The sequence below is a fragment of the Trichechus manatus genome, unplaced genomic scaffold, assembly GCF_000243295.1.
Source record: "Trichechus manatus latirostris isolate Lorelei unplaced genomic scaffold, TriManLat1.0 scaffold00039, whole genome shotgun sequence".
Lineage (NCBI taxonomy): Eukaryota > Metazoa > Chordata > Mammalia > Sirenia > Trichechidae > Trichechus > Trichechus manatus.
In genome coordinates this window covers 3,143,695-3,168,900 of record NW_004443975.1, presented here as the reverse complement: position 1 = coordinate 3,168,900, position 25,206 = coordinate 3,143,695, and the positions used below count along the sequence as shown (strand labels likewise).

The following is a 25,206-nucleotide window of genomic DNA, read 5'->3' as shown; positions in this document are numbered from 1 at the left end:
CAAAGGTATATGAAACATGGTCCCTGGCCTTGAGCGTTTATAATCTAGTAGTAGCAACAAGGTGAGCATGAAAGATATAGAAAGTAAGTATTCATAGACGATACAGAAAACCTGAAAATAGAATGTTATATTATAAATACAGTAAAACCTGTGAAAGCCAGAACCTGTGTAAGGCAGAAACCTGTCAGAGAAGGAAAACTCAAATATTTTCCACTAATAGACAGCAATAGAAAAGTGCTGTACCCCGTCAATGGCAGAAAACTTGCAAGACCCGGAGAAACAAGGCAGTTCTGACGAGTTCTGGCTCTCACAGGTTTCACTATCGTATGATTACAAGGTGTTAATTCCCTGTTTCATTGTCGTTTTCCATTTATTTTTCTTTTTTTTGCTAAACCAGGATTTAGGTAAAATCTACACATCAGAGATAGAATTTTCTTTCCTTTAGCTAGCTCTATCTCAGTTGGTGAGTCGCTTGATCCAAGTGCCTCACTTTTTTTTAAGTAATTTTATTTATTTTGTTGTTGTTATTGTTGAGAATACACACAGTAAAACATACCTCAGTTCAACAGTTTCTACATATACAGTTCAGTTACACTGATTACATTCTTCAAGCTGTGCAACCCTTCTCACCCTCCTTTTTTGAGTTGTTCCTCCTCAATTAACATAAATTCACTGCCCCCTAAGGTTCCTATCTAATCTTTCCAGTTGCTGTTGTCAATTTGATCCCATGTAGATAGTTCTTAAAAGAGCATAATGCTCAAGGCAGACAGTTTTTACCAGTTAAGCTAAACTATTGTTTGGTTTTAAGAAGACTTCAGGGGATATTTTGGTTTAAGGTTTAAAGATTATCTTAGGGTAATAGTTTCAGGGCTTCAGCCAACCTTCATGGCTCCAGGATGTCTGAAGTCCATGAGAATTTGAAATTCTGTTCTGCATGTCCCCCCGTTTGATCAGGATTCTTCTATAGAATCTTTGATCAAAATGTTCAGTAATGATAGTTGGGCACCATCCAGTTCTTCTGGTCTTATGGCAAAGGAGACAGTTGTTCATAGAGGCAATTAGCCACACATTTCATATCCTCCTCCTATTCCTGACTCTCCTTCTTTCTCTGTTGTTCCAGGCAAATAGAGACCAATTGTTGTGCCTTGGATGGCCACTTGCAAGCTTTTAAGACTCCACAAGTGTCTCGCTTTTTATGAGCTGGCTCAGTTCACAGAAACAAGTGAAAGAGAAACAGCCTCTAGTGAACCCAATTACTGTGGTCCAGGGAAAAGAACACAACACTGGGAGCAAAGAGAACTGACTCAAGCCCATCTATGCCACCTCTCTAGTTACATGAGACCAAAGGGCTATCCAAAGGGGTTAATACTGGTTCAGGTAAATTAGTTACCTCAATTTCCTTATCTGTAAAACTACGATCTACAAGATTCCTCCCAGCTCTAAAATTTTATGATTGTGTGCTCTGGAGGGAGAGATCATTAACAGTGTGAGTAGAGGGTAATATAGAATTCTTATAGGTTCTGAAAAGACCCCCCATGTTTTCAGTTACATGATTCAAACTGATTAATTCCAGTAATATAGTAAGTATCTTGCTTGTATTTGATTGTCGCTGGCAAGAAGTATATCACTTAGGTATGTTTAGGACCCTAAGTCTCAGGCCAGCTGAAAGTCCTAGATAACGTTGGCCCAGCAACCCCAGAAATGGGCATTATCCCTCCTGGAGGATGGGTCCAGGCTATCTGCAGAAGAAAACGCCTAACTTGTGTATCTTGTGGAGGAGGATGCAATAGAGGACTAGGACTACCACCTTACAAATGTCCAGGCCCTTTAAGGGATTTGCGCAGCATGCATTGTGAAGGAAACCTAATTTTCCAGAAGTTCTCTATTGTCTACTACCAGAGATCCTCCAGCTGTGCTTCCTTTTGTTAATAGTAATGTTATCCTTATATAGCCTGTGTGATAGCTTTTTGAAGCCAGAATGAGCAGTAAGGAAATGACATTAAGCTCTAAATGTCTTCAGCACTTTATCTGCATTATTATTATTATTTTTATATTATTTCTCTTAACATTATTATTATTATTTGGTGACTAATGCCCTACTTTGTATTATAGTTATCTATATACGTGTCTTATTTGTACTATTAGACTTCCAGTTTTTGAAGATCAGGCATACAACCTGATCTTTGTGAGGTTTATAGTGTCTAGTCCATAGCAATGATATCCCTTGTTCCACACCCTCTTCTGAATCCGGCTTGAATGTTTGGCAGTTCCCTGTCAATGTACTGCTGCAACAGTGTTTGACTTCTCTTCAGCAAAATTTTACTTGCGTGTGATATTAATGATATTGTTCAGTAATTTCTGCACTCTGCTGATCACCTTTCTTTGGAATGGGCACAAATATGGAAGCAGCAGTCAAGAAATCAAATGATGTATTGCATTAGGCAAATGTGCTGCAAAAGACTTTAAAGTGTTAAAAAGCAAAGATGTCACTTTGAGGACTAACATGCGCCTGACCCAAGCCATGTTATTTTCAATCGCCTCGTATGCATGGGAAAGCTGGACAATGAAATAAGGAGGACTGAAGAAGAATTGATGCATTTGAATTATGGTGTTGGCGAAGAATATTGACTACACCATGGACTGCCAAAAGAATGAAGAAATCTGTCTTGGAAGAAATACACCCAGAATGCACCTTAGAAGTAAGGACAGTGAGATTTGTCTCATATACTTTGGACATGTTATCAGGAGGGACCAGTCCCTGGAGAAGGACGTCATGCTTGGTAAAGTAGAGGGTCAGCAAAAAAGAGGAAGCCCCTCACTGAGATGGATTGACACAGTGGCTGCAACAATGGGCTCAAACATAGCAACGATTGTGAGGACGGTGCAACACCGTGCAGTGTTTCATTCTGTTGTACATAGGGTCGCTGTGAGTCGGAATCAACTTGACAGCAGCTAACAACAACAACAAGTACATAACAAGTAGGCAATAAATATTTGTTGAATGAAATACAAACAACTGCATACAGAGCTCTCCTCTCCTTCCCTCCAAGATATTTTAGATGGCAGATAATTGCTGTATACACTGGACCTTCTAAACGACGAGCTTAATCTTAAAATGGCCAGTAGAGACAACCTTCCTGGAGGATGGGGCCAAGCTATCCCTGAGGAAAAAACTTGTGATGGTAACCACAATAACACTCTGGAAATCTGCAATGTTTTTGTAAATACACTGCCCTAGTTTGGCTTTTTTTTTTTTTTTTTTCTGCAAGAGCTTCTGTTCTTTCAAGCTCATCAAATGTCTCTGCACATTTAATACATTCAACTCTGCTTAGCAAAGCTGCTTTGATCGTATATTTTGAGTCGTCAGCTGGTACATACTGTACACTTAGCAATGTGCTTGTCTGAGTCACTAATCAACAAGAGTATTCTCCTGAGAAAGATGTGTTGTCAGTTATTGAGGATTTGCATTTTCTACTAATAGAGTCTCCACAACTGTGACAATTCAATAAATTTTGCATGGTGAGATGTATTAATTGCTTGTCAGTCATACTGCAAAATGTTTTCTTGTCTTTGTGACAGAGTTATGAAACCTACAATTAATACGTTTTCAAAGTTGTCGATGGAGACCCTATAATACAATGAACACCGTGTTTCACCTTACATTTTACATTCCTTTGTTTGAGAACAAAGGACTGTCCAAAGTGGTGAATACTGGTTCACATAAATTAGTGACAGCATATCTTTTCAGAGCAATCCAGTTTTAGAAATCAAATCTCACTTCAGCCATATATTTCAGTACTGCTTTCTCAAACGGTTTCACACACAGCGTTTGAGTTAACAGCTTTGAGTTGAAAGAGGACAGAAGGCTACTATTTGTACCTAATGGAAGACCTGCAGTGGTGGGTACATAGTGCATTGCAGTTTGAGTCTCAGGCATTTTTGCTGCTTTGTCTCTCATTTCCACTATGCTCTCCTTCCTCATCACTTCAGGCTCCCATGACCTCTTTTGGATTGGTGGTTCAGGTCAGGAAAGTCCAAAATTTCCATTGCAAGTGATAAGCCAAAACAGTCATTAAATCAGGAAGGGGGTAGTGGTGATGAAGATATAGAGATACAATCATCCCCCTTCTTTTTTATTTATTTTTTTATTGTGGTAAATATATACATAACAAAACATTTGCCATTTCAACAGTTTTTACATGTGCAATTCAGTGATATTAATTACGTTCATCTTGTCGTTCAACCATCACCACTACCCATTTCCAACATTTTCCATCACTCTTAACAGAAGCTCAGTGCCCCTCCTGCCCCTGGTAACAATTAATATCCTTTGGTCTCTATACATGTACCTGTTCTAGAAATTTCATATAAGTGGGATCACACAATGTTTCTCCTTTTTTCACCCAACATAATGTTTTCAAGGTTCATCCATTTTGTAGCATGTATCAGGACTTCATTTCTCTTTATGGCTGAGTAATATTCCATCGTATGTACCACATTTTGTTTATTCATTCATCTGTTGATGGACACTGGGTTGTTTCCACCTTTTGTCTATTGTGAATAGTGCTGCAATAAACATTGGTACACAAGTATCTGTTTGTGTTCCTGCTTTCAATTCTTTTGGGTATATACCTAGGATTCGGATTACTGGGTCATATGGAAATAGTATGTTTAACTTTTGAAAATATCTAATTCTAGTATCTGTTCCTTTATGTGTTCTAAACCTTAGTACAGAGTTCTTTATGTGATAAACCTGAAATAGTACAGTTTGGAGACTTGGATTCCTGTTTGTTCTGAGAATCCTCATCACCAGGGCTCAGTAAAACTGCTCCCAGTCCAAGCAACGACTGTCATGCACTGCTTTGCAGACGCCCTCCTTTCTTTTCTTGATGACCTTAATTGAATTTTAGAAGTTTGTGACTAATTAATGTTTTGTTTTTCTGAGTGCACCAAGCTGTGGGTATATTTTAAGTAAAATTTAATTGGCAAACTGGGTTCCAAACCTTCCAAAGGGCATTTAGTTTATCTCCCCATGAATAGGAAGTTCTTTAAACAATATCATCATAGTGTTTTAGACTCAAAAGGGATCTTGCAATTTATGCAGTCCAACTCCTTCCTTTTACCAGATAAGGAAAAGTAACAATAAAGAGAGATTAAGTGATTGCTGAAAATCATACAGTTGGTAGTGGTCAGGCTATGAATAACCCAGCTCTTCTAATTTTTAATGCATTGTTTTTGTTTGTTTTGCTTTCCAATAGACTACTGTATAATTTTTTTAAATAATTTTTGAACCACAGCTAATTTTAAGTAAGTTTTATGGAAGGCCCAAGGCCGTGCACAGACTTTAGATGCACGATGGACTTGAAAATAATTTTTTATTGAGTTCAACTTCATTCCCTTAGAAGGGAGGTTGCCCAGTCATGAAATAGTGCAGCTGTCAATAGAGGCAATTCAGTGTTGAGGCAGGATCGCTTGGTAGGAAAAAAGACCATTGACTGCTGTGTGTTTGGGGGGAAGGTATTTGAAGAAATCTTACATGGGAGAGGCCAAGAGCACTTTTTTGTTTAGCATTTGAGACTTTCTTGGTACATTTATTATTTTGTGTGTGTGTGTTTTTTTTTTGAGAGCCAAGTTTTTTTTATCTGCTCACTGCTTGCATTTGAAATAGTCTTGGAGGATATCCTTGGCCTGAGGTTCTTTGCCATAGTCCTTAACAAGCACACAACTGCAACCAATCACTTAAGGAGTTTCCCAGTGAGCCCTGGTAGTGCGACAGTTATGCACTTCAAGGCTAATCAAAAGGTTGGTAGCGCGAACCCACCCAGCCATTCAGTGGGGGAGAGACCTGGCGATCTGCTTCCATAAAGATTACAGCCTAGAAAACCCTATAGGGCAGTTCTACTCTGTCACGTGGGGTCACTGTGAGTCAGAATCAACTCAAGGGCACGTAACAACAAGAACAATTTATGTTAGTTTTTCAGAGGTCTACCCATTCTGCAAGGAGCCCTGTTGGTGCAGTGGTTAAAGTGCTCAGTTACTAAGCAGAAGGTCAGTGGTTCGAACTCATCAGCTGTTCCATTGGAGAAAGATGTGGTAGTCTGCTTCTGTAAAGATTACAGCCTTGGAAACCCTATGGGGCAGTTCTAGTCTGTCTAATAGGGTCATTATGAGTCAGAATCGACTTGAAGGCAACGAGTTTGATTTGGTTTGGGAGCCTTTCTGCTAGTTTGTTGTTGTCCTCTACCTTAATCTGGCTGATTTGGTATTCAGCACAAAGGGCCTCTACCGACTTAACATACATAGCCCCATCACAATTGGATGCAAGCACATAAAGATGGGCTTGGTAGTTGTCTAAGGTTTTGGCAGCTTCATAAATTCCACGTGCTAGGCCATCCTGGGTGAGGGCAGTCTTCAACACCTCTTGAAAAACAGAATTGAAGTCCATTTTTACTCCTCCAGCAGAGATGCCTTCTGTGACTGTGCAGCGGGTTACCCATGGAGCCAAACCTCCACCTCTGCACAACTCAGTGGTGATGGAAACTTTTTTTTTTTTTTTTTGATGACAGTGTTTTCTTCTTCTTCTTTTAAAGTCTTTTTTCTTTTTTTTTTTTTTTTAACTTTCAGACTTCCAGTTTAGGCCATTTTCTTGATGTTTATTTGTTGTTGTTCATTTTGCTCACTTACATCTTTCAAGTCTACATGCCCTTGGTTTCCCTTAAGGTGACCCTGATCTCTTTGAGGAACTTCTGGGAGCTTGTCTTTGCCCACATGCAGGCGGCCTGGGGAGCACCAACAGCCCACATCTCCAGCTGGACCTTTTTCCATCATCGGAAGGAGTCTCCCCCGAATGTCTAATCAACACCTGACTTTAAACTCGAAATTGACTTTTGGTTTGGTTTCCTTTCCTATGTAAGCACCCTCTTCCTAATTTACATGTAACTCACAACACAATTACTCCAGTTTTCCCAGCTTACAAACCTGGAGCTGGCTATCTCTCTTATTAATCCCCAATATCAATAGATTGCCAGGGCTTATGAAGAATTTATTTCCTGTGTCTCTAAGATTAACTCTTTTCTTTCTATTTCCATAGCACCTATGATAATTCAGACCTTCATTATCTCATTCATGACTTCTGTAACAGTCCCTGAAAGGAATCTCAGATTTCATTTCATCCCAACAAAACCTCCACTCATCTCCAAAGTGATTTTTCTTATGCATTGTGAATGGATAGAGTTGATATTTAGTGAGAATCTACTATATGCCCGGCATACATCATCTCAATTGATCTTAAAAACCACTATATGAAGTAGGTGTTGTTTTTGTTAGTCAGTATTACTATCGGCAAACTTGTATTGCGCGTTTCCTACGTGCAAAGTACCACGCTAAGAGCCTTATTTGAATTAGTTTAATTTCTCCCAATAATCTCATGAGTAGGTACTACTGTCATCTCCACTCTACAGATGAGAATTGAAGCTTAGAGAGTTAAAAAACCTGCCCAAGGCCACACAGCTTGGGAGTGAGACAACCAGTATTTGTACCTGGATAGTCTAACTACAGAGCCTAGGGGCAAAGTCATTTCTCTACATTGTTATTGTTGTGTGCCGTGGAGTAGATTCTGACTCATAGCAACCCGACATGACAGAGTAGAACTGCCCCATAGGATTTGCAAGGCTAGAAATCTTTACGGAAGCAGACTGCCACATCTTTCTCCCACAGAGCAGCTGGTGGAGTTGAACCACCAATCTTTCTGTTAGCAGATTAGAGCCCCGTTATTATAGATGAGGCATCTGAGGCTCAGAGAATATTTCAGCCCTCCACCTTTCCCCTCAGACTTCTTACATCATCATCATTCCCCTTGCTCTCAGCAGATGACCTTGTTTCCTGGCTTCTACCTTACTTACCCCTTCAATGTTAGCATTCTTCAAGGTTATATCCTTGGCCTTCTTCTCTGTTAAGTCTAAACTATTGACTCTTGACCTCTGTGGTCATGGTCCCCTTTGGAGATTTGATAAAACTTTGGCTTTCTTTCCAGAAAAATGTACACATGCACACACAGATACACACGCGTCCTATAACTTCCAGGGAATCCAAGAGTCTTTTAAAGCCTACACAAGAGCCTAGGCTAGGAACTCATGCTTGTACACATATAAATAAGTTCTAAATGGATTAAAGATCTAAACATAAAATATAAAACAAAATAATAAAAACAGAGTAAAATACAAGAGAATTTGTTTCATATATTCTTGGAGTGAGGAAGGCCTTTCTAAATGTGTCATCAAATCCAGAAGCCACAAAGAAAAAGACTGACAGATTTGACTTTACCCAAATCTTTAAATTCCCTCATGTCTGCCCCAGAGTCCCTGGTTGTGCAAATGGTTAATATGCTCAGCTGCTAACTGGAAAGTTGGAGGTTTGATTCACCCAGAGGTGTCTTGAAAGAAAGGCCTGGTGATCTACTTCCAAAAAATTAGCAATCGAAAATCCTGCAGAGCACAGTACTGCTTTGACACGCATGGGGTCGCTATGAGTCAAAGTCAACTCAACAGCAACTGGCAAAATGTTTGTCCTAGCAGTGAATTCTATAACTTTGTTAAAATCAATATGTTAATCAAGGAGAGCACTGTTTGCAAAGCATAAAATCTCTAAAACATGAACTGTGATCTTACCTCCAGTCACAATCACGTTTGCTTTTGAACAGTAACAAAAAGTATTTGCTCCTCTTGGCATGGAAAACTCTCTGACAGGTCTGGAAAATACAAATTAGATGTAAAACTTGTGTATTTTTTCTTTCTAAAACTAATTCCAAATTATAAATAGGTTATGTTCAATAGGTTCACTTCTAAGTTTTAAAATCCATTTGCCCAAAGAAAATAAGGAATGATTAAGTCCTCACTAACTCACAGAAGTCTATTTAATCCATAATGTGGTTACATTAGTACAACACTTATTGTTTCTGTTTAAAAAACAAATAAGTCCAATCTCCCACCCTGGGGTTGTGGTTGTGTTGGTGGTGAGGATGGGAAGAGATCTATCAGGTCTTAATCCAGAAAGGATATTGGGCGGCTAAAGAGTCCATCTGGTAGCACACAATACCCAAAACACATTTGGACACCCTCCTCTTTCACTGTCCACGTCCAACCTGCTGTCAAGTCCTGTCGATTTAACCTCTAAAATAGATCTGAAATCTGACCGCGTTTTCCCTTTTCCACTGCAATATCTCGGTTCCACCCTCCATCCTCTCTCACAGAACTACAGCAATAAACTGCTAATTTCTCCTTGGTGGTCCCTCTTTCACAATAATCCTATTTCCTCCCATTAACCTGATCTGGTCAGAGCAGTAACAGGTTTCAACCATTGCTAGTCTCTGAGGTAAATATTATCATTATCCTCATTTAGTAAGTAAAGAAACTGAGAACGCGTGTTGGTTCTTTCCACAGGGAGACCAGTAAGAGGAAGAACTGGGGATGGGCAGACTTCTGCACAGGCCCTGCCATCAAGTGGGTGGAGTATAACAGGGAATTGAAGGGTCAACAGGTGATGTGACTTAGAATGTGTCCGGGATTTGAGGTCAGAAGGCCTGGATTCTTGTTGTGTTCTATTGCTAAATATATAACTTTAGAGAAGTCACTTAATCTTTCTGAGCTGTAGTTTCCCCATTTATAAAATCAAGGATTAGATATGATCTACCTAGCTTCTTTCACTTTGAAGATCTTAGGCTTTATGCCTCCTTCATAGCTGTGGCTGGGGAGAGGTCAAGCAGGGCCACCACATAGTCTACTTGAATGGTGTCCCAGAGCTGTAGGGTGTATATCCTGCACAAGCATTTGAAATGGGCCCAGAGTTGGGACTAGGGTACATGAACAAGGCCTCTAATAACTGGTTGTACTTTCTGGGTAGTAATGTAGCATTAGGTGTGAAGGAAGACGTGAAATCAGAACAGGCTGGTGGATTGTGGGAGAAAGAGGTCTAGATTTAAGAATTTTGGGAAGGTTGTTGGCTATAGAATTTCCATATTGGAAAGACTTAAGGGCAGTAATGTTTGGAAAGTTGTTTCTGCCTTATCTAAGATTGCTAAAATATTTGTTTTCCATACCAAAGAAGGTCTGGTGGTGGTAAAGAAGTTAGGGAGAGGGGATTGTGGGATAAATGTACGCTCCGAAAGAGAAATAATCAAGGGAGGGAAATTCCCCAGCAAGACCTGTGAAAGAAGGAGTTTTTAGAGCATACTCAGTAGATCCTCAGTCAGTCAGTAAGCAAACATTTACGGAATGTTGACTATATGCTTAAAGTTGCTATAAAGAATACTTCAGTGAACTATGATACCAGAAGTGAGAGTGTTCATCAGTTAAGGGTCACAAACTCAAACGTCTAAGGAGCCAGGTAGGTAAACTAAATGGGTGAAGTGAGTTATGTATAAAACACTAGCGAGTGAAGAGGGTGGAGTTGAACTGAGAGTACATGCCTCATGAAAACGGGGACCCCAGGCCCAGCACCAGCCATTGTTTAACAAGAGGGAATGCAAGCTCACCAAACAAGCAAATACAAGGTCAAACAAAGGGCCCCCAAACCCTGCCAAACCAAACATATTTTGCAGGTTGCGTTTAGCTCAAGAGCCACTAGTTTGCCACCTCTGAATGAGATGCCTCCTATATTTAAAAAAATACACACTACCATAAAATATCAATAATTTGGACAAAATTTCCAGTTTTTATTAGTAAGAATGATCATGGGTAGGGGAATTAGTTTTATTGTTTTTAGTGAAAAACTAACACAAAGTAGCCAAATTCGTTTCTAAGTAGGAAGTTTTACTAAATAGAGGAAGACACTTATAAAAAAAAGACACTTATAAAATATTTTTAAATATTTTTTCTTCTAAGTAATTTAAATCCAGCTTATAGCAGTAATCTTTCTGACGAGCCAATGCAAAGGTAAACTCAGTCTTATTTTGTTCAAGTGATGTTACTCAAAGCTCATGAAAAAGAAGCTCTAATTTAGTAACATAAATCTCAACTCAGAGTTTGCAATATTGAAATGTTTAAATATCCCAGATAAGAAGTAGAAAGTTCTAACTGGTGACTCAGTTACAGTTTTGTAAATGGCACATTTTGAAACTGTAGCTGGTTGATTGAATGAGCTGGATTTAATGGGGTACAAATGGGAATAGCATTATTTTCTTCCATCCTTATCTTGAAACATAGACTCTTACTGTATCACCTTGCCCTGGCAGGGAGTCCTCCTGGGTTAGTGCTCATTAGGATGGCTCCAGATAAGTTAACTCCTATGGCCCGCGGGAAATTCACACAGACATGCTGCCCTGGACAGTGATTGTGTAACTGCAGCCTTGACCTATTGTCATAGGTTCCTCCAGCCATGGCCTGCTTGTCCATTAAACATGGCAGGCACAGTTCCCAGGGTCCATAGGACTTTTAGGGACCACAAAAGTGTTTTCATTTCTTTTAAAATCTGAAAAAAATTTGACTTTTAGGGTCATAGAAAATGTTTTAACTTTTTTCTCGTATCAGACAAAAATTGCACCTTTAAATAAAGCCTATTTCAACTAGAAAGGTGTATATAACCAGTGTTAATTTGGAAAAAGAAAATTGAAAGGTTAACTGCTTTTCACAGATATTTCATACACATATCCAGATGTGTATTCTGGAACAGCTTTTTTTATTCTGTCACTAGGTCTATCTTACTCTAACAAGTACATGCTATTGTTGTTAGGTGCTGTCAAGTCAGTTCTGACTCATAGTGACCCTATGTACAACAGAACGAAACACTGCCTGGCCCTACGCCATCCTCACAATTGTTGCTATGTTTAAGCCCATTGTTGCAGCCACTGTGTCAATCCTCCTTATTGAGGGTCTTCTGCTTTTTTGCTGACCCTCTATTTTACCAAGCATGATGTCCTTCTTCAGGGACTGGTCCCCTCTGATAACATGTCCAAAGTATGTAAGACGAAGTCTAGCCAACCTTTCTTCTAAGGAACATTCTGGCTGTACTTCTTCCAACAGATTTCTTTGTTCTTCTGGCAGTCCATAATATACTCAATACTCTTTGCCAACACCATCTAAAGCATTGATTCTTCTTCGGTCTTCCTTATTCATTGTCTAGCTTTCGCATACATATGAGGCAATTGAAAATACCATGGCTTGGGTCAGGTACACCTTAGTCCTCAAAGTGACATCTTTGCTTTTTAACACTTTAAGAGGTCTTTTGCAGAAGATTTGCCCAATGTAATGTGTTGTTTTATTTCTTGCTTCTATGGGCATTGGTTGTGGATTCAAGTAAAATGAAATCCTTGACAACTTCAATACTTTCTCCGTTTACCATGATGCAGCTTATTGGTCTAGTTGTGAGGATTTTTGTTTTCTTTATATTGAGATGTAATCCATACTGAAGGCTGTAGTTTTTGATCTTCATCAGTAAGTGCTTCAAGTCCTCTTCACTTTCAGCAAGCAAGGTTGTGTCATCGGCATATCACAGGTTGTTAATGAGTTTTCTTCTAATCCTACTGCCATGTTCTTCATATAGTCCAGCTTCTTGGGTTATTTGCTCAGCACACAGATTGAATAAATATGGTGAAAGGATACAACCCTGATGCACACCTTTCCTAATTTTAAACCATGCAGTATCCCCTTATTCTGTTAAGTACCTAATAGAGTGTTGTAAAAAAATCAAACACTTTGTGAGAAATCTATCATCATAATATTAACTAGTATTTCTATAGCATTTCACATGTTTGGAGTGTTTTCATGAGATAGAAAATGTTTTGTTATATATTTCACCGCAATTAAGAGGTTAAAAAAAAAAAAAGAGTGCTTTCACGTATATCTTACAGTGAGGCACTTGGTCTGGAGCTTGGTCTTGAGCCAAGGTCCTCTACACTATACTCCCTATGCAGGGTGTCTTGCTGAGCCTCACCTGTAAACATCACCCACAGCAGGGTGGAACCAGACTCAAAGTCTCATGTAAAATGCTGGCCCACATGTTCATTCCATAAAAAAAATAAAATGCAGATAACAATACTTTCAACATAGAAGGCTCCCAATAAGTATTTGAATATCCTTAAGGGAGAAATGCCTGCTTGACAATAAACACTTCCAAGTCCCACAGAAAAGAAATGCATTAATTCTGGGAAATTCCCTCTGAATTTTTCCCTGGTACCCCTGAGATCTTCAATTATATTACTTTTGAAAAAGAAACATGTTCTAACACTTTCTTTCTTCAAAATGGGAAAAATCACTACTCTCAAAAAACTCTGCCTGAATAACAGCATACTTCATATCAGTTTTCTCTCCTGTGGTTACATGAATTCGTGAACTCTGATGTGAAGAGGGAAGCAGGATAATCAGATGGAAGGTAAAGAGATGGCCGCTCAGGGGCACATATGTTACATGATTGGGGTTGTTTACTGAATGGAAGATGGCTCTAGAGACCATTAAGGCAGTCCATGGGAATTGTGGGATTGCTAAAGAAGAGGGGCCATTAAACAAGCGGTGTCCTGGCTTCTCTCCCCTTGGAGGTGGGGGTAGTTGACAGGGAGTGAGGGTAGGGGACAAAGAAGTCATTTATATTTTCTTCTTTATGATGTAAGAAGTGAGCCCTGGTGGCGCAGTGGTTAACCAAAAGTTCAGTGGTTTGAACCCACCATCTGCTCCATGGGAGAAAGATATGACAATCTGCTTTTGTAAAGATTACATCCTTGGAAACCCTATGGGGCAGTTCTACACTGTCCTATAGGGCTGCTATGAGTTGGAATCCACTCAATGGCAACAGGTTAAGAGGTAAGAAATTTCTAAGTTCCTCAGGTAAAGGTATTTTTATAAAGTGCCCTCACTCTGGATTATTGCCTGTTTTTGATCCATATTGCGCCTATTTCCAAGAGGCAAGGCAGGGTGTAATAGCAACCTCTAGATCAGAAGTTAGGAGTGCTGGTTAAGTGCTAGACTACTCACTGAGAAGCTGGCGGTTTGAACCCACCCAGAGGTGCCTTGGAAGAAAGGCCTGGCAATCTACTTCTGAAAGGCCACAGCCTTCAAAACCCTATGGAGCAGTTCAGCCCTGCAACACATGGAGTTGCCATGAGTTGGAAGCAAGTCGACGGCAACTGGTTTTTTTAGATCAGAGGTTGGAATTTTTTTTTTCTGGAAAGGACTAGATAACAAATATTTTATTTAGTTGACAGACAGTCCCTTTTGTTGGAACTACTCAGCTCTGTCGCTGTAGCACAATGGCATAGACAATACAAAAACGAGTAACTGTGGCTGTGTTCTCATACAGCCCACTGTTAGCTTGCAGACTAGACTTAGCTTATAGCTGCAGGAACAAGACGCCCAAACCAGTGCAGGTCTACGATAGCTCCACCTCTTCTCCACAGTATTAAAATTCTATTTTGATGTTTTTCAAGATCTTTGTTAGGGTAACAATGACAGGAACTAACATTTATGGAGCATTACCTATTTTCCAGGCATTAAGCCAGGCACTTTACATGAAGTAACTTAGTTATTTTTCATAATAAGACTGTAAGGTGTAAATATATTCTTTCCCATTTGAAGATGAGAATACTGAGGCTAAGAAAAGCTAATGGTAATGTGTTCAGTGGTCACAGAGCTTGAGTGCTAGGATGAAAACCTGTTCTATCTGACTCCATAGCAACTCTACTGAGGGGTACTATACTGTTTTCATATAATAATCTTGCTTCTAGTTGGGTAACTGATAAGAAGTAATGCCAAGTAGTTAGCTGCTCATCTCTTGGGAATTGACAAGCTATCAAAGGGTTAAAGTTTCAACTTATGTCTAGCAACAGGCTAACATGCTTAACATGGCATAATTAATTGCAGATGTTCATTTCCTTACTGGTGCAAAACTCCATTTGTGAAATTGCCAGAAAAAATTGTAACCAGAATGGTAATCATTTCAGAGATGGAAATTGTTTAAAGAGGAGTTTTTTCGTGCCTTTTGGGAGCTGTTCTGGCTCCCATTTTAACAGCTGACCAATTATGTATTTGTGTAAATGCAGTTTTATCTGGCTCAACTTAAGGCTCATTATAGGAAATTGCAGAAATAGGCATCTGTTGAATCTAGGGATGGAATGGACCTGACTTTTCTTCTGTTGAGAGGACTCTCCAATGGCAGAGGTAATTTCAGGAAGACATGATTACACCGTATCACTTGAGAAATCTTTTCAGCTTCTATATTTAGAAGGAGAGTGGCACAAGTGAGAGAGGAGTTGAAAATCTCAGCCAGAACCTGACTGAACAGATCAATGATCACTGTTTGCTGAGGTTGTCAAGTATTTTTATCTCACAGTTTCCTGACTCCCTCTGGGCTGTATGTATCACCAACCAGATTCCAGGAGGGTCAGTAAATACTAGGAAGCCCAAATACAATGAATTGGGCTCAAGGATAAACTCCTGACTCTTGCAAAATAAATGTCCTTTACAGCAAAAATCAGAAAATACTGCTAGTTTAAAAAACAAAAACATCTAAATAATCTAAGTGTTTACATCTACTAGGGACCAAATGGACTCTATGGAGAGTGTTGTTATTGTTGGTTGTGTGCTGTCAAGTCAATTCAGACTCATAGCGACCCTGCAGGACAGAGTAGAACTGCCCCATAGGGTTTCCAAGGCTGAAATCTTTATGGGAGCAGATCACCAGGTTTTTTCTTGCCCCAGGCAGCTGGTGGGTTCGATCTATGGACCTCTCAGTTAGCAGCCAAGCACTTAACCATTGCATCACCAGGGCTCCTTACTAACGGAGATTAGGACTTTGAATTCCCTACAATAGCATCATATAAATTAAAAATACCTACAAACACAGACAAAATACACATTTTGAAGGAAGCAGAAAAAGATATATCAAGTCCAGCAGAATGATTGTCTGTAGGTGTGTCGGGGAGAGGATGGGGTCCAAGGATAAAAGAGAATTAAATAAAATAAGGGACCATGCGAGGATCTGACTAACTGCCCAGGAGATTACTCCACCAATAAAATAAAAATTGGATTAGTGTAGGGTCATGCTAGTAATGAGCATAGTTCCCCTAATGAGAAGAAGATACCAGATTGAAGGATATCAATAAGAGTATTGTATCATTTTAAACCTGACAAAAAATTCACCACTTGATTGGCAGTCAGATCCTATGGCTTGGAAAAGGGAATATTTGTACCATCTGTTCCCAGTGGAAAAGACTAGAGTCTTTTCTTTCCTCCAGTTTTTGGAGCATTTATTATTATCATGGATTTTGACAGCAGCTGCAGGTCAATGTGTTCTCTAAAAACCCTTTCTCAAATGACTACTAGGGTATAATAATATACCTTCACCCACATCAGCTCATTTGAGCACGACAAAAATCCAGTGAGGTAAGAAAGTTAGTATAATTTCCGTTCATACATGAGGTTAATGAGGTTCAAATAAGTTAAATGGTGGCATGCCCAAGACCACACAGTCAATGAGTAACTGGTGGAACAGACAGAACTCATCATCTCCCCCCGCAGAGCCTACTCCGCGCTTATATTCTCGCTATCCTAGTAAATAGCACAACCATGCAAACAGTCCTCCACGCCAGCAGCGTGGCAACCATCTGCTGCTGTAGTGTTCTTCTCCTGGATCTTTGCAAGATATGATTTTTTATTCCATTCAGATCTCTGCTCAGATGTTGCCTCCTCAGAGCAGTGTCTCCTGACCATCCTATCAAAAACACAGCCTCCCGTCCTCTTTACCCTCTCATCTGCTTCATTTTCAGCACATACCTAAATTTGTATTATTTATTTGATTAAGCGTTTATTATCTATCTCTTCCACTAGCATGTAAGCTTCATGAGGGCAAGGAGTATGTCTATTTTGTATATCACTGTATTACTGCTTAGAACAGTTTTTGGTATATAATAGGCATGCAATAAATATTGTTGAGAATGAAAAAAAATGAAACTTAGATTCCGCTCTCCTGCATTCCTTTATCTGGCAGGTCACCAATCCTTATAAATTCTGTAGGAATATATTTTCTCTGCATCCCTACTTCCATTGGTTAAGTTCAAATTCTCATCATTTCTCTTCTAAAGTATTGCCAGCTTGTCCTTCCACAGTCCATTCTACACCCAGCTGCTAGGGTGATCTGTCAAAAACACATATTTTATCATTCTCCTATTTAAATCACAGTCTTCTATAGCGTTCAAGTCAAAATCCCAACTCTTCAGCATGTTATACAGAGTTTTCACATCTGGCCTGTCTAATCTCATCTTCCCCAACTCTCTTCTCCTCTGATCCCAATCATATAGAACCATTTGTAGTTTCTAGAATGCACCATCTTCTTTTTTCACTTCTAAGCCTTTGCAAATGCCACTTCTTTAATATGGCTATTTATCCACTCTACTCCCACTCTATTATTTTGCCTGGCTAACTCTTATCAGTTCTTCAAAACTCAGCATGGATGACACCTTCTCCAGGAACCTTCCCCAATTTTTCTTACCTCTACAACCGTACCTTAAGATGCTCTAAGTCCTTTCTTCTACTCTCATACTCTCCTTCCTTATATTTCTATCATGGCACTTACTACTCTCCGTGGCAATCATCTATTTACATTTCTCTCTCATTAGATATAAGATCAAGGACCTAGTTTTATTCATCTTTAAATTACCAACAGCAAGTAAAGTGCCTCAAATGTGGTAATTTACCAATAAGTATTTGTTAAACAAGTGACTATCAGACTCCTGCTCTCGTGCTTCTTTCAGAGTCATCTATGTAGTTTTGTTCAAATTATGGGACAATAAGAAAGTTGTATTAATAACCCTCAACAAGCTTAGTGTCTTGGAGAGACACGCCCTTAAGCATAATTAAAATTCAATAAATACAAAGACTGAGGCATGCAAAGGGTATCTAATCCACTCTGGGTGGAAGGAGATACTGGGGAAAGGTCAGAAAAACTCTCTAGAAGAGGAGATATCAGGTAAGCCTTAAAGAAATGTGCAATTTGAGGCAGTGAAAGAAGTGAGAGGAAGAGTGAGGAGAGTATTTCAGGAACCAAGTATGTATAAAGTCCCAGCATGGGGTATCCAGCGAGCAGCAAGAAGTCTAGAGTTACAGGAAGTTAAGCACAAGGTAGTGAAGGACCGTGAAGGAGATGAGGTGAAGAGGCCTCAGGTGTCACATCACAGAAGTCATTGTGTGTAGGGGATAGAAAAATATGAACGGTATTGAGATGGATATCCTTTTCTGGAGAATACTCTGAAACATTAATGTATGATAGATTTGCTAGGGATAAAATTGAGGCAAGAGGCCAATTGGAGATAAGAGCTTAGGGGGGATAGAGATAGAGAGAATAGGACACATTCAACAAGTATTTATGCGGCAATATAGATACATTTGGTGACTGCTTGTGGGGGTTGAGGGAGAGGAAGGAGTCATGAGAGATTGCCAGGTTTCCAGCTGGGGTGACTGGATGGATCATAGTGCCACTAACCAAAATAAAAATACTATAGAAGGAATAGATTTAGGGGTGGGGGAAGTTGATAAGGTTACTTATGGTCATATTGAGTGGCTGTGAGATATCCATATGGAGATGCTGAATAGGTATACATAAATCAGAAAATCAAGATAGGTTAGTTTCTGTCAGCATATAAGTGTGCTGGAGAAGATAAAAAATCACCCAAGAAGAGAAAAGAAAGTGAGAAGAAAAATTGGCTAAGTTCAGAACTCTAGAGAACACCACCATGTAAGGGTAGGTGTAGGTGTAGAGGAGCCCTGGTGAGTTGGGATGGCAACAGGTAGGGGTAGTGGGAATTAGAGCTTCTAAGAGTTCATAAAGTGAAACAGAAAAGTCAGAGAGAGGGCTACTGGAGTTTCTGAAAAGTCCTAGGGCCTGTTAATATTAGTCAGTTCAGACTAACCTTCTGATTTCTATTTTATAATGTTAGCACTGACAATAGGAAGCTAAATGCACCAATGTAAAGCTAATCTTTAAGAAGGAAGAAATACTACTTCATCAAAATGCACACTTGGTATGCTTATTGTGGTTGCTATAACTTGTTTAATGAAATCACTACCAGATTTATTTTTATAGCCCCTTTTGTAAGATTTTATATAAAACTTCTTGTTCTTATTTCTATGGGCTTGCTAGAGGACTATCATTTATCACTCCCTTTTCTGAACTCCTATTATGCCTATAATCCTAAACCATACCATAGATCTTTAAGATGCTCTGCTTTGCATTGTTTATAATCATCTTATGCAATAGTGTGCTGGTAAATGTTTAATATCCCATTGGGGATTTGTAGGAGCCCTGGTGGTGCAGTGGTCAAGCATTTGGCTGCTAACCAAAAGGTCGGCAGTTCAAATCCACCAGCCACTCCCTGGTACCCTATGGGGCAGTTCTACTCTGCCCTATATGATCACTATAAGTTGGAATTGACTCGATGACAATGGTTTTTTTGGTTGTTGGACCACAAGGGCATAAGCATACATTTGCATATGTCTTTAGAATGTTTCTTTATGGTTATAAATATATCATGAATTGTCAGTGTAGTATAAAATCAAATTGGAAATAAAGTTGCATCTATTTCTTAATTAAACGTTTCAGAAATGTACTCCTTTAAAATGCCAGTGATATAATCACTAGCGTTAATTATGTTACAGAAACTAAATGAAACTCTGCAACTAATTATGCCATATAAATGATATTTGTGGAATCAGAAGTTCTGGTGTCAAGAAATAAAACTGTTTTTAATGAACTGTGAAAGGAATTTTTATAAGTTTTTAATACATTTCTCAGTGCAATATGTTACACACAAAAATAAACATTTTCATCTTTTTCTAAATGAAGGAAAAATACAGATCTTTCATAAAGACTTCAGTTTTCAAGAAAATGTAAGGCAGTCATCTTAGAGATGTGATATTCCATTCTTCCATTAAACTTCTAATACTTTTATTCCATTGCTTAAAATAAAAACATTATAATTTAAAGAAATTCTAGCTCTTTATGTGTAGAGATTATCTTTTTTTCCCATTTTTTATGAATTTCACCAAACTCAGGAGAACCTAGGAGGCAGCATTTGTGTATTGCTGTCAGATAGACCATTCATCATTTTTCCTAGTACTTCTTTAGTTGTACCAAAATGTAAAGAAAAAAAAGCCAAGTCCTCTAGCTAAGATTCAATCTCATCCCAACTTACCCATTCTTTACATGGAAAAGCTGATGTTCAGAAAAAAATAAAGATTGAGAAAATAATTTTAAGAATGGAATTAAGTCACTGTTCGGTCTTGCAGTATTGTTTTAACCATAGTACTTTAGATAGATTTATGCTCATTCTTACAACAAAGCTTGAGTAATATGATTGCTGCTGCCTGTTATTGCAACAAGTCTATTCTTGTTTATGGTTCAACATTGTTAAAGACCACATTATTTTATGGTATGTAAGTTATACCATAAAATTCACCCATTGTAAGTGTTCAATTCAATGATTTTTAGCAAATGTATAGCATCATGTAACAATCACCACAATACAGTTTTAGAACATTTTCATGTGCCCACTTGCAGTGAATCCCTGCTCCCACCGCCAGTCCTAGGCAACCACCAATCTACTCTGCGTGTATTAATTTGCCTTCTCTGGACATTTCATATAAATAGAATCATACAATATGCAGCCTTTTGTGTCTGGCTTCTATTACTTAGCCTAATAGTTTATCCATGTTGTAGCATGTATAGAAAATCATTATTAAAACTAAAAGTTAAAATACAGTAAGTAGCTGTTTTCCAGTTATTAATAAATATTTAACCAGATCAAAAATAAGACTGCACAACATTCAAATTCACCTTTCTATAAGAAAGTCATCTTGTGTACTATACATGGAGCATGATGATTGTGCTGCAGGTAGTCACAGCTTATTAGCCAACTGACCTCTAAGAATGATATTAAATTTTACCAAATAGCACTATATTTGGCAAATATAGGTATAGATAATGTCTGCTTTGATTTATTTTAACAAATTGTAGCAATCAACAATCAATAAGCAAAATTGCTGTTTGGAGACAATATCATATTCAATCTTGCATGAGTAACTTTCAAATTTCTCCTGAAAATCTAATGAACCTTGTCCAGTAAATGGAATAGTTTTAACACCTGATTCTTCTGAAAACCAGTTTGAAAGAAAGCTCCCAGGCTGCCATGGGCTTATCACTGTGAAACTTCTGAAAGGCACAGACTGTTCATGATGCAGGTAAACTCTTCTACTCACGAATTATCCTCAAGTCTCTTCAAGGAATCCAAAACCAATGAGTGAACACTATCTAAGGAGCAGGATCCGAAGCAATTCAGAGCTGGCAGATATCTAATTTTCATAACCCAGTCATTATGCAGTTTCCTTTTAACACTGAGAATTAAAAACAGAAGAAAAGATTATGTCAGGCACACAAACATATTAGTGAGTTTCTGTTTGGTGTTTCATTTTGACTTTAAATTAATCGCAACTCTGAACTGCTGTAAAGCCTGAATGTATAATATAGTCCTATGTATTATCCCACATTATAGCTGTTTAACTAAATTTTCATAAATTATGGAGGGTATTTAAATGGAAAAACAACTTTAAAATACTATAGTCAAATTTTTCACTATAGATTCAGAATTAAAGAATAATCTGGAAGAATTCCATTCCAATATTGGCACTATTAGCATTTTTTACCCATTTCCATCGAGCCAATTCCAACTCATGGAGACCTTATGTGTGTCAGAGTACCATTATGCTCAATAGGGTTTTCAATGGCTGTGACCTTTCAGAAGTAAAGCTCTAGGCCTTTCTTCCGTGGCACCACTGGGTGGATTTTAACCATTAACCTTTCAGTTAGCAGCCAAGTACAAACCATTTGTACCACCCAAGTACCTACTATTAGCCTTACTTTACTGAAAAAATTCTGATCACCCCAATGAAGGGCTCTGTTTCATGTTATTTTATATCTCATGAGTCCATTCATTCAAATACTCTCAAAAGTGGAGAACTGGGAAATTTATAATCCCAGATTATTAGTGAAGATGAGGCTAAAATAGCCTTCATATTTTTTGTCAGGGAGTTGCCCATCAGTTCATATGACATTTGAGTGAAAGGCTTAGGGTTAGAAGGCACCCCCTCTGCCTCAAAACTCTTGTCTGAACCTGAAAGTAGCCATCTTCATGGTATTATATTTACTCATGTATAATGGTACATTTATTTCCTCATTCACCAACATCTATTGAGCACTTGCCATATCTAAGGTACCAAGGACATAAAGATGATTAAGGTAAAATTCCTACATCAAAGGAGCTTGGATTCCAGTTGAGGAAGATATGCTCACAACTCATTGCAGGAAATTTCTACAATATGCAATTAAGTAGAGTTAAGAGAGAGTTTTTTTTTTTTTTTCCTTTGCCAGATTGTATTTAGTTTTGGACTCTAGAAACTGGCTACCTCTTTCTTTAATTTGTACAATGTTTTTCATACCAGTGTTTTCTAACCACACCACACCCATTTAACATGAATTAATTGTGCTGATGTCAACTTCTGGAAAATTTTATAATGGCTCCAGAATTTGACTTCCCCTTTGGCCTTAATGCTTTTCATTCTTCCAGGTTTGAAGATCTCTTGGTGTAAGAAAATGCCACAGCACCCAGCCTATATATGCCTCAGCCTCAAATAATTTGAATCATTTACATAATTCTAAATAACCAGCTACAAGAACTAATGTGAATTAACATACACTTAACTATACACAGATTCCTCAAATTCATCAGATTCCTCAAATCTCATTTTGACACATCCATCTGATGGAAATGGAGTGAAAAAGAGCCTATGGAATTTTCTGACAGGTGGCACACATTGCAGTAAAAAGAAGATTAATATCTCAGTATCTATTCTTAGAGCATATCATAATTAGAATGAAATGCTTGATGTTATAGAGAACAGCACATCAATATTGGGAAAGTACCCCATTAGAGGCTAATACTTTGGTGAGACTAAGTAAATCTGCTTATGTGTGAAGGATGGAAAATGAAGCCAAATAGTTAATTATTATATCATTCCAGGGTTCCAGAAATGGGGCTAGACTTAATTCCATTGTAATAACAATTGTAATGAGCTTTTTAAATGGCATATTCTAACCCTGGGATGAAATATTTGCTACATTAATGACAAAGTACACATGCTGTATTTTTTTAAGTTTGTTTTTTCATTATATATATATATATAAAGCTCATTGTACAAAATTCATAAAAAAGAAAATAAAAATCACCTCTATGAAGTCCCATAGGGAGGCATTTTGGAACATTTACACTCAGTCCTTTTCTAAGTAGGAATACACACACACATACATAGAGAGAGAGCAGTCAGGGTTCTCTCTAGCTAATCCTGCTTGCTGTGCTAATTATATTAAACCAGTCCAGGGAAATCTCAGCTTCCCTTCCCTAGTCAGTTCAGACCCCAGCTGCCTGTGCAGCCATTTCTTACTCATCCTTATTTGTTTCCTAGGTCCAATAATTCATTGATACTATTCACAAACTTCAGGGAAAGGGGTGGTTTGTAATCTATCAGAAAAGAGGATACAAACACAAAGGGTGAGGTCCAGGTGGGGTCTTAGTGCAGAACTCCCATGCCCCCAGGGGACATGCTTACCCTCCTGAGAGCAGATGTTTGCTCTCACCACCCAGGAAGCTCTTTTACTGGCCTCACCACAGTGGCCATGATAGATTACATCATGCTTCCTGAGGCTTAGTCAGCATCCGGCCCCCAAGTGATCCCTTCTGGTCACGTCAGGCCCCCACTCATTGGCCTCAGGAGTGATCTGGCTCTCAGGAACCAGGATCGAAGGCCAAACTGTTTACTGTAAAAGGGTTCCACACTTACACATATATTTACACACATGTACGTATGTAGGCATTTCTTATAAAACTGGATTCATATGCACATAGAAGAAATAAAACTAACAATGTTTTCTTTTTTATTTAGCCTTATAAACATTTTTCCATATTTTAAAATATTTTTCAAAAACATAATTTTAATTGGGTTCATAGCATTCCATAATATAGTCATGCTATAATTTACTGAGCACATATGCTACCTTAAATATTTTTTAGGAGCATCTTCAATATTCTTTAGGAGTCAGACAAAAGTATATTTTATATATAAATTATATGTGTGTGAATATTTTTATAAAATATATAAATATACATGTATATCATTTATATTATATGTTTATATAATATCCAAATTATTGAAATGATTCAATGAATAATACCTAACCATTCCCCTATTTTGGGGCACTATTAGAAATAATGCTGTGATGACCATACATATCCATATATTTTTTAATAGATGTCTGATTAGATCATTAGCACAGATTCCTAGGGGAGTTATAATGGGAAATTTATTAAGGCATGTGATGGATCTTCTCAAATTGCTTTCCAGAAAAGTTGATCCAACTCACACTTCCACCAACAACCATATATGAGAATGTGCATTTCAGGGGCATCTTCTTTTTTTTTTTTTATTTTGTTCCCGTACAAAAATTTATACATACATTGTTATGTGACTCTAATTGCTCTTCCCATACTGTGACAGCATAGTCCTCCTTTCCACCTCTGATTCCCCATGTCTATTCAACCAGCTCCTAACCCTCTCTGCCTTCCCATCTCACCTCCGGACAGATGCTGCCCATTTAGTCTTTTGCATCTACTTGAGCTAAGAGGCACACTCCTCACAAGTATCACTTTATGTCCCACAGTCCAGTCCAATCCCTGTCTGAAGAGTTACCCTCGGAAATTGTTTTAGTTCTGGGCTGATAGAGAATCCAGGGGCCATGCTTTCCAGGGTTCCTCCAGTCTCAGTTAGACCATTAAGTCTGGTCTTCTTACTAGAATTTGAGTTCTGCACCCCACCTTTCTCCTGCTCCATCTGGGACTCTCTGTTGTGTTCCCTATCAGGGCAGTCATTGGTGGTAGCCAGGCACCATCTAGTTCTTCTGGTCTCAGGCTGATGAAGTCTCTGTTTATGTGGCCCATTCTGTCTCTTTGGCTACTACTTTCCTTGTGTCTTTGGTGTTCTTCATTCTCCTTTACTCCAGGTGGATGGGACCAATTGATGCATCTTAGATGGTCGCTTGCAAGCTTTTAAGACCCCAGACGCCACTCACCAAAGTAGGATGCAGAACGTTTTCTTAATAACCTTTGTTATGCCAGTTGACCTAGAT

The 25,206-nt window shown here is 38.5% G+C and overlaps 1 protein-coding gene and 1 pseudogene across 1 annotated transcript in view; both read right to left on the bottom strand.

Annotated features, from left to right (window-relative positions):
- The window catches only part of WDR64 (WD repeat domain 64), a 156,098-nt gene that overhangs the window by 90,649 nt on the left and 40,243 nt on the right, over positions 1–25,206 (bottom strand). The window contains exons 7-8 of the mRNA XM_004375854.2: positions 21,231–21,365; positions 8,667–8,746 (exon numbers count right to left, since the gene is read on the bottom strand). Coding sequence (XP_004375911.1) covers positions 8,667–8,746; positions 21,231–21,365 — 215 coding nt within the window. The remainder of the gene's footprint in view (positions 1–8,666; positions 8,747–21,230; positions 21,366–25,206) is intronic.
- Positions 5,647–6,825, bottom strand: LOC105756246 (40S ribosomal protein S12 pseudogene; annotated as a pseudogene).